At 38.7% G+C, this 10724-nt stretch overlaps 1 protein-coding gene across 1 annotated transcript; it reads left to right on the top strand.

The window, feature by feature from the left end:
- Positions 1 to 1806: 1806 nt before the first annotated feature.
- Positions 1807 to 8174, top strand: LOC142181816 (uncharacterized). Its single transcript, XM_075255370.1, has 2 exons — positions 1807 to 2870; positions 5934 to 8174. Exons 1-2 carry the CDS (start codon positions 2761 to 2763, stop codon positions 7981 to 7983), a joined length of 2160 nt encoding a protein of 719 aa, XP_075111471.1. The 5' UTR covers positions 1807 to 2760; the 3' UTR covers positions 7984 to 8174.
- The last annotated feature ends 2550 nt before the right edge of the window (positions 8175 to 10724 follow it).

Consider the following 10724-nt stretch of genomic DNA (forward strand, 5'->3'; position numbering starts at 1 on the left):
GAACTTTAGATTTTCTTATTTGTTTGATATCTTCTATTTTGGTTTCGTAGTTGTAAGCACGTGATTTTTGACCTATATGAGAATTACTCCCAAAAATTCAAAATAAAATGATTTTACTTGGTGTACAATTTTGAGATTTTTGTGATATTTTGGATAATTATTTGTATTTGTCTGTGCATGTTTATTTGTTAAATAAATAAAAAATACAAAAATATGTCGCATTTGCATTTAGAATTTAATCCTACAATTGTTAGTAATTAAGTTTGTTTCTAAAAAATTAAAAAATACAAAAAAGGCATCTTTTGCATTTTTAGCATTTAATGTCCAATTATACAATTTTATGCTTAATTATTACTTAATTATGCATTAATTATTATTGGGAGTTAATTTGCGTTTTTATAACTTAATTTAGTTCTTAATAATAATTTAAGTATTTTTATAATTTAGTTTTAGAGATAAAAAAGAAGAAAAGAGAGCGAAAATATAAAAAAAGTCGGAATTGGGCCTCTTCTTCGATTTCAAGCCACAGGCCCAAAAAATGGCCCAATCTTCCCAAACGACCCAGTCCATTTCGAACTGGGTCGACCCAATCCATACCAAAAGACCCCAAACCCCATTTTCTTTCATTTTTCATAAAAAAACAAAACAAAACAAAACAAAAAAAAATAAACCAAAAAAACCGAAGACTACCCGCACCCCCCCTCTTCTTCTTCCTCTCTTTCTCTCTTCTTCTCCAAAGAGCTCAAAGCCCCTCCCATGGCTGCCCCTCTCCCGTTCCCTTCATCCCCACGCCACACACACAACCACGTCGACAACACACATACACACAACCACGGCGACGTAACACACACACACACACCCGCTGCCCGTGTTTCTTCTTCTTCAAGATCGTGATGGTTTCTTCTTCTTCAAGTTCATGTCGCTTGTTGTTTCTTCTTCCTCGACACATGTTGCCCGCCATGGCTGCGTCTACTGCTCTTTAAAATGATCAAAAGATCCCATCACTGCTGTTCGCCATGGCTGCGTCTCCAAGCTCTTCAAACGAGCACAAGATCCCATCGTATTGTTGCCCGTTGTTTCTTCTTCTTCGCTCGTCGCTACTGCTGCTTCTCCTTCTTCATCCGTCGAGTTGTTCCAGCCATGGCTGCTGCCCAGTGCTACTATTTCTCCTCCATGTTTCACGTCGTCGCTGGCCTTCTCCGCTCGTCGTTGCTACTGTCTTCTTCTTCAGATCGTCACCTGTTTGTTGCTTCTTCCTCTTTGACGCTGCTGCTGCGTTTCTCCATTGTCTAGCGCTGCTGCCATGCTTCCTTCTTCGTCCTCTTCCAAACAACCAAACTACTTTCCGTTCGAGTTCGTCGTCGCTTCGATCCGGTTAGTAGATTTGAGTTTCATGTTGCCCGTAGTTTTGTTTTGATATTCTCGGATCTAAAATCGATAAATGTTTGATTCTTGTTTTATTCGTGTCTATCGTTGAATTAATTTTCTAGTTTGATCATATGTTTTGTTGATTTAATTTTCAGATTTAAATGGAACTTTGATTTATTAGTTTTTCAGTTTATTTCATGTGCTTTTATTTATTTTTTGTAAAAGAAATTGTTAGTTTAATTTTAATGTTGTTAGATTCAAAAAGAAAATTGTTAGTTTAATTCTAATGTTGTTAAATTCAAGTTGAAATTGTTAGTATGTAAAAGAATTTGTTAGCTTAATTTTAGTTTAATTTGTAAAAGAAATTGTTAGTTTAATTTTAATATTGTTAGATTCAAATTGGTTGTTAGTTTAAGTTTAATGTAAAAGAAATTGTTAGTTTAATTTTAGTTTAGTTTGTAAAAGAAATTGTTAGTTTAATTTTAATGTGGTTAAATTCAAGTTGAAATTCAATCAATTATTTCTTCTTTGGTTTATTTTATTCATTTAAAAGAATTAAGTTGGAATATAGAAATATGTTAGTTTAATCGCTTGAATCATCCGTCTTTGTTGAGTAGCTTAGATTAAATTCGTGCTCATCTTTTGGTTGAAGTTCGTTCTTAATCCGGTGATTTAATGTGAAATATATGTGTTGTTAAAAATATCGTTCAGTCAAAATTATTCCGATTGTTGATTTGTTGTTCATAGTCTAAGTTTGAATTTGTTGATTGAACCGGATTAAGGATTGGTTATAGCTGGTAATTTAATTTTAGGTTCTTAGATAATTTTGAAGTTAATAGATTTTTGAATCGGGGCCTAACAGTAGTTTTAGGGGTAAAACGGGAATTAACCAATTACAGATTAATTAATTATGGTGGGGACCAGACATAATGATAAAAGCAAAAAGGAAAAGGTGGGTAATGATGTCTTCTTTTCAAAAAGAGGGAACATGGGGGCCCACTTTGACTGCTTTTCAAAAAGAGGGAACACGGGGGGTCCACATTGACTACTTTTACTTTAGTAAAAGTGTGGGTAATTATAAAAGTTAAAGAGTGCACATAGTGGAAGATTTGGGTCTTGCTTTGGTATATAAGAGACTCATTTGACACTTAAAAGGGGGGAGAATTTTTAGAGAGAGTTTTTTGGAAAAAAGATTTCTGAAAAACGAATTTTAGAAGAGAAGAAAATTGAGAACTAGAGAGGAAATAAGAACAGACTTTTAATCGGAAGGATGGGTATTTCTTAATATCCAAATACTATTTCCTTGTATTACTGAGTGTGATCTCTGCCTCTTTTTTAATTTTCTATTGGACTTCGATTATTACTCTATTAAGTGGTTGCTGGGATTTATATATGGCTTTCAAGTCTACTGCTGGGTTTTTCGACTACTGGTTGTTTGTTGCTGTTGCGCTGTTTCTACTGCTGCTGATCCTATTCTTCCTTTCTTTGTATTCAAATACCAGGTACACTACTCTGAATCATTTCAACATATGTATTGAAGATGAAATGAAATGACCGGAAGATTTAAGTTTTTTTTTAATTATAGAATATTCGCATTTTAATTAAATATTCATTATGTGTCTCATGTTATGTAAATGGTAGAATTATTTATTATGTGAAGTATTAAACTGCGAGACTAGTAGATGGGTGTCAGTATGTACACCATAAGTATTAGTTTCGGCTTTGTTAATTTTTTTTTTAGCTTAAAATCGCATTCAAATCGTTAGTAAATATTCAATACGGGAAACCGACTTAATTTGAGGGAAGGTTAGTAAACTCTAGATTTGAATTTGCAAATTTTGAAATAGAAGCAATTTGAGTTTTTTGTTCTATCTTTAAATTTTGTTAATAACAAAGGCCCGCAAATATTAGGCAAACATAATAGGCCAATATTTTTGTAGAATCTGCAGGCTTACAAAATATTTTCGTTTTTTTATTATTATTTTATTTTATTTTCGTCATTTATTCAGTTTTCTTTTTTCTTTTTCTTTTGAAAAAAAAAATTGAAAAAGAAATTTGTAAAAAAAAAAATACAAAAATATTTTCATTTTTTTAAGAAAAAAAAAACTGAAATGATGTTTTAATAGGTGATTCAACGTTGCAAGGCTAAGAGCATTAATCCATTAGGTGCGAGTTTGAGCAAGATGAGTCAACGTTTAAGTTTAATAAACTTTTTAATAAGCTTTAGTAATTATGGTTAAATCTAGTTTTAAATGGTTTTGAATAACTAATTTCAATAGTTTTTTTTATAACAATGTAAGCTTTAAGTTAGCTATAATCAGGATCTTTTGATTTTTAATTGTCGAACTCCGTAAATTTTTTACAATTTCGATTTTTTTTATTTTTTTTATTTTTAGTAAAATTCCTTTCTATTAAGATTTGTCTTAATCTAGAAATTAGTATGTTATGTGTTATTATTTTTAAGCTCGTAATTAATTAGGATTTTCTTTCTTTATTTTAGAGACTAATTTTAATAGAAAAATGTAGTCTCTTTAGGATTTGTCCACTTAAAATAAATGAGATGAGCCTCGCCTAGTAAAATGTATAGATTGCGGGGCCCTCACAAATGTATGCATTAAATACTTAGAACATCGGAGTTGGCCGTCTAGAGAAATTTTACGGCCTTTCCCAAAACAACAATACGCTAGTCGTTCTAGGCGCGTCTTTAACAAATCATTTTCTTAAATATGGGTGTGCATTTATGTAACCCAAATCCAAATCTCAATGGAGTCGAAATGTGTCGATAACCATGGGTGCATTGATTGCGACGTGGTCTGAAATACGTTTTCACAATGTTGCAATTCTCCGTAAAATAATAACAATAAATAAATAATAATAAAAGCAGCTAAGGGTTAAAATTTGCACATAAGTTCATAATTGTATAAAATCAGATAATCAAGTCGAATATGACAGTTGAGCGACCGTGCTAGAACCACGGAACCCGGGAACGCCTAACACCTTCTCCCAGGTTAACAGAATTCCTTATCCGGATTTCTGGTGCGCAGACTGTTAAATAGAGTCATTCTTTTCCTCGATTCGGGATTAAATTGGTGACTTGGGACACCCTAAATCTCCCAAGTGGCGACTCTGAAATAAATAAATAAATCCCGTTTTGATTGTCCTTTAATTGGAAAAAACTCTCTACGTACCCCCGCGGGGTCGTTAAAAAGAGGTGTGACAGCTCTGACGACTCTGCTGAGGACCCGAACCCAGAATCTCTGGTTCAGGGTTCAGAATTCGAGCTTAGATAAATTGTTGTATTTAATTGTATCTGATTTTCCTACATGTTTTATGCTAAATGTGCTAAATGTTACCGCTTTTATATTATCTGAACTATATATAAACTGTGTCGACACCCTTCTCTCTTTACCTCCGGGGATGTGCTTACTGGTTGAGACTCCCTATTCTGTTAGTGTCATACCCTGAAATAAGAAAGAGGTCGGACAAGTTACGAAGCCGGATGGCCTTTTGGTTCCCGGTAAGTTGCCCCCTCCTCGACTCGAGTTGTCCGCTCGGGTACACAGTCTAGTACACTGACCCAGGTTTTGAATATAGAATAACGTGACTTCATGCCGGATCCCTAGTAGGAACGCTTATTTGCATCACGTTGCATTTGACATAGGGGACTCAACACAGGGGTTGGGTCCGTCTAGGACTAGCAACCTGAAATGAAAAGACCATTCTGATGCATCCTACTTGCTTTGTACATATATTTGTTTCGAACTTGCATGTTGACCGGTTTCTGAATCTCGGGAATGTTGGAAAATTGAAGAAAAAAAAGAGAGAAAAAAAGGAAAAAGAATATATCAGTTAGGGAGTTAATTGATTATTTTAGAAAAATCAATGACCAATTACTGGCGAAACTCTGCCGAAATTTTGAAAAAAAAAGGAAAATATTTTATTTTGTTTTACTAAAAAATATAGAAAAAAAGAGTCTTTTATTTTTGGAAAAATAGATTGTTTTATTGTTTGTTGAAAATGAAAAAAAAATCGTTATTTTGTCTTTTTCAAAAAATAGAAAAGGAAAATAGATTGTCTTGCCAGGAAAAAATAAAAATGGAAAAGAGTCATGTTTTAATAGTTCGGTTAATTTGCCCGAACTACGCATGGTTTGATTCTCACAGGGTGTGAGATACGTAGGCAACCCTCATCGGGTCCAACCTCCCCTTTGCAAAGACAACCAAAAAATATCAAAATTTTAATTTTTGTCATAAATAAACCAGGTGATGCTGTTTTTGTCAAAAAATAGCCAAATATTCCCAAACGGGGCACCGGAGTGCTGACTTTGCATAAACAGCCACCTTTGGTCTTATTTGGATTTTTGACCCTCACAGCCTTAAAATTTTCGCCCCTGAGGCGCAGGAAGGCCGTGTCGCAATATCGGGTCTTTTATCTAAAAATATTAGAATTAAGAATTGAGTTCTTCATTTGAAATATAGGGTTAATTTTGAGTCGATAATATAGATAGTAGTTTTTGGAGTTAAATAAAAGTTTTCTTTTGCTTAAACGCTTTAATAAATGTGCAGTATGAGCACGACAATATATGAGCCTTTTTCAATAATGATCAAAATCCCTTTTGAGCTGCAATTGTGGTGGAATGATTTGGGCAAAGAAGGGCAAGACGAAGTGAGAAAATATTTGAAAGACCTTCCGGATTTATTAGACATTCAGCCTCAGGGGGGTATCATCAGGGCATTGGTCGCCCATTGGGATTCGGCACATAATGTGTTTCATTTTTCAGACTTTGAACTCACCCCAACAATAGAAGAAATAGCGGGGTACATTGAAAGTGACCAAGCTCCATTGAGATTCAAATACTTGATTGCTCCTAGGGCCATTACCATACATCGATTTCTGGATTCCTTGAAAGTACCCCGGACAGTTCATCACTCAGATTTTGCAAAGGGTTTCTGCAGTTTCCGCTTCGTGTATGATAGATATGGTCATGTGGGCGGGTTCAATAATCCAGACTTTAAGCTTTGCAGCAGAAATAGCCGACAAAAATGGGAGGAACATAGGCGAGTGGTATTTATGGTAGCTTTTTTGGGTCTCGTATCATTCCCAAGGAAAGATGGTAATATTGATTTGAAAGTAGCAGGCGTCGTCAGTACTTTGCAAACAATGGGGAAAAGCACTTTAGCACCTATAATTGTGGCTGATATCTTCAGAGCTCTCACTGCGTGCAAAGCTGGGGGCAAATTTTTTGAGGGATGTAACTTATTGTTACAAATGTGGATGATGGAGCATTTGTGCCCGCGCCCTCAGTTATTGAGTTATGGCTTTGTTGAGAAAACTTGTATAGGGGAATTTTGTACGAGAATCAAAGGGGCTAGTCTACCGGAAGGAGTCACGGCTTGGGCATTATTATTTCGGAACCTCAAGGCTAGCCAGATACAGTGGGTGCTTGGATGGTTATCTGTCGAGGAAGTCATATATATGCCAGCAGCCCGACCGCATTTTTTGTTAATGGGACTCAAAAGCATACAACCTTATGCACCGTATCGGGTTCTGAGGCAACTCAGTAGATATCAAGTAATACCGAGAGATGAAGATTTGAGTACCCAAGTGGTCGAAATTAGTCCTGATGGTCGATTCCCCGAGGAAGAGGTTCGTCAAATTTGGAGTGAGTGTCAATATCTGATGGCAAACACTTGTGTGTCTGATAGGGTCAGAGGGGAAATTGATCCAGGGTATCACGAATGGTTCAGAGGTGACGTGGCATATGGGAGACCGGCTAAAAGACCTCATCTCGAAGATTTCGCCAAGTCGTCCCAAGAGCAGTGGGATTGGTTAGCCAAGGAAGAAAGCTATCGAGTTGAGATTGGTAAATTAAAGCAACAAGTCGAGAGTCTGAAATTCAAGAACAGTGTACAGGTTGCCGAGGATCAAGGTGAAAAGAATAGACTAGCCAGAGAAAATGACGCTCTTAAGGCCCAAATCCGACAGTTGAAGATAACCATCGATAAGCAACCGAGGAGCCGATCCGGTGAACAATTGGTAAAAAGATTGGAAGGCGAAGTCAGAGAATGGCGGGACGAGCTAGGAAAAGCTGAAAATGTCATGGCAGAACTTAAAGCACAGTGGGCGACAAAAACCGAAGAGCGTCGCCAATACTTGAATCAGTTGAAAAGGGACCATGAGAAAATTGTTGCCAATTTAAAGAGAAAAGTAGTTTCCCTTGAAGGTAAAGCGGTTAGGCAGGCTAGAGACTTTGAAACTGAAAGCGGACATTTTTACAACTTGTTAGCCCAAATGGAGGCAGAAGTGCAACAGCTGCAAGACCAGCACTTGCAAGACTCTCGAGCTTTAAAGACGTGCAGCGATCAGATAAGACGTTTGCTCATAGAAAAGAAGCAAACAAAAGACATGATTAGAGCCATTGCTCATGCTATTGTCAGGAGATGCCGGGTTTGTGAAGACATGACCCGTACTAATTTTATCTCAGCAGTGATGATCTATGTGAAGCAAACCATGAATGAGTTAGAGCAGCTTGAAAGGGATTTGTATCCTAGACCCGCGGCGAGGCCGAATGACGCCCCGCGGATACCTAAGTTTGAAGCACTAGAATATGCATAGTCCGTGTCTGTGAATGTCTACCATTTCGAGTCAGTCTTTTGTACGTCCGTTATCTTTCTGGATTGAGTATGTTTGCAAGCTTAGAGTTTTTTGTTTGCTTTCAGATTGCGTTTGGTAGTTTCTTTCCAAAACAAAAGTTGTCGAGTTTGTAAGAGTCTGTTTATTAATGAAAGTTGAGCATTTTATTTCCACCCTTATTTTTACATTTATCTTCACGAACTACGCTTGGTTTGATTCGTGCGGGGTCACGATACGTAGGCAATCTCCATAGGATTCGACCATAACCGAAAAGAAAACAAAAGGAATGAAAAGGAAAATATAAGGAAAACCAAGAAAAATAGAAAGAAAGAAAAGAGCGGAAAAACAAGAGAGAGAAAAGAAAAAGCACAAGAGAGGGATAAGGCGAGGAGAAGAAAAACGAAACAAGGAATGAAATGCCGGGATGACGCATGCAATCGGGCAAATGCATAATAGAAAGGAATAACTGTATAAGTGCATTCATGCCAACGCGTGATTGTTAAATCTGTTAAGACCTAATCGCTAACAAAGTGTTGTCTAAATGTGTGATATTAGGCAGGTGGTTGATTGATTGGCAATTCTGGCAACTCATCCATACAACACCCGGTCGAAAGATCAAGTAAAAATGACAGGGCAGGATTCGGAAATCAGCATCATAGACCCTTCGAATGAGGTTGAGGTAACAGATGTGGGTGCTATGAAAGAAGAGATGAGGAAATTAAAAGCACAAATGGCTGAAATGCATCAGGCATGGTCGCAGGGACACCCAGCACCACTATATCCTGCCAACCCATCTTACATCCCACCCTTGGCTCAAGATCAGGAGCCTACCACTCCCCACGCATCTTTAGCTTTCCCTTATCAGGCCCAGGGTTATGGTACCACGTCATATGCTCCCCCAGCTCCACCCTCCAAACAAAACCCTCCACCACCCATGGTTCCCGTCTTTGTGGCACCTCCCCCCGCACCACTACATAGATCATCCAGTGAGCCGCTATTCCAAGCTCACGACACCTAATATTACCCTCTCAAACCTACTTTCAAAGCGCCTGAGCCATATGTCTACTCTCCCCATTTTGAAATCCCGGGAGAAGTTGAGAAAGCGGTTAAGAATGTAGAATAAGAGGAGGTGATTCGTAAAGTCAAAAGCCTGGAGCAATCCTTCAGGAACATGCATGGTTTAGGAAACCAAGTTAGTGTCGCATACAAAGATTTGTGCCCTTTTCCTGATGTACAGTTGCCTGCGGGGTTTAAAATGCCGAAGTTTGACTTATATGAGGGGCATGGTGACCCAGTAGCCCATCTGCATGGTTTCTGTAGCAAAATGAGAGGGGCCGGGGGAAAGGATGAGTTGTTGATAGCATATTTCGGGCAAAGCCTGAGCGGGTCAGTGCTAGAATGGTACACGAGGCAAGACCCCGGCCGATGGTATACATGGGATGATTTGGCCCAGGCATTCATTGGCCATTTTCAATATAACCTCGAAATAGTCCCTGATCGTCTGTCATTGTTGAAACTAGAAAAGAAGCCTGGGGAAAGTTTTAGAGAGTTTGGTTTCCGCTGGAGGGAACAAGCTGCAAGGGTTGATCCTCCCATGCGGGAGAGTGAGATGGTAGATTACTTCTTGCAAACATTGGAACCTACCTATTTTGGTCATCTAGTGACATCTGTCGGGAAGTAGTTTAATGAAGTGGTAAAGATGGGAGCCATGATTGAAGAAGGATTGAAATCTAACAAGATATTGAGCTACTCGGCGTTGAAAGCAACCACCCAGGCCATCCAAAATGGTACTGGTGGTGTGCTTGGGAAGAAGAAGAAAGAAGAAGTTGCTGCAGTTGAAGCTAGTGCTTGGTCCAGGACCAATAACCCTCCACTCTACTACAACCAACCCAGACCCCACCACCCAAACTATCAATATACCCCATATGGCCCACCGCAACACTATTATCCACCACCAGAACCACACTTTTCTATTCACCACGCCCAGACCTACACTCAACCCCCAGTGCACTCGCAATGGCGTACACCAAGTCCCCAAAATACACAGCCACACCCACAAAACACCTATCCACCTCCCAGGGCTAACAGACCAGGAACCAACTTCCGCCCAAACCAAGCTTTTAGAAATGAGAAGGCCCCAAACAGAAAAACATTTACTCCGCTGGGAGAATCTTACACTTCTCTCTTCCACAGGTTGAAACAGTTGGGGATGCTGACCCCAGTTGAATCCAAAGCACCAAATCCTCTTCCCAGAAACCTGGACCACTCTGTTAGCTGCGATTATTGCTCAGGGATGCCGGGGCACGATACTGAAAAATGTTGGAAGTTGAAAAACGCAATCCAAGAGCTCATTGATAATCTTCGTATTGAGGTACAGGCTCCAGAGGCCCCGAACATCAATCAAAATCCGTTACCAGTGCATTATGAGGCCAACATGATCGAACTGATACATAAGGGGGCAGATCCTAAGAAACCTTCGTAGGTGGTTATGGTGATTCGTTCTACGGAAACCAAAGAAAAGACAGTGAGTGCAAGGCCAGTGGTTCAGTTAAAAGCAATAAAAGACAAGCCAGTGCTAGTAATGGGAGAGGGACCATTTGCGGCCGAGAAAAAGCAGGAGCCAGTCAAGATAGTGGTACCAAGGTCAGTATCCGCGCCCGTGGTGGTTGTGAAGGGAGCCTATGTAGAACCGGTTGTCATAAAACCGGTATTCCAATTACCCA

This window comes from Nicotiana tabacum, chromosome 6 (assembly GCF_000715075.1).
Source record: "Nicotiana tabacum cultivar K326 chromosome 6, ASM71507v2, whole genome shotgun sequence".
Taxonomy (NCBI): Eukaryota; Viridiplantae; Streptophyta; class Magnoliopsida; order Solanales; family Solanaceae; genus Nicotiana; species Nicotiana tabacum.

What these genes read in the sequence shown, in the direction of transcription:
- LOC142181816 (XM_075255370.1), top strand. Translation starts at nt 2,761, where the DNA reads ATGGCTTTCAAGTCTACTGCTGGGTTTTTCGACTACTGGTTGTTTGTT. An exon ending in TCTTTGTATTCAAATACCAG is followed by an intron (nt 2,871 to 5,933) that starts GTACACTACTCT and finishes ATAAATGTGCAG; the next exon opens with TATGAGCACGACAATATATG.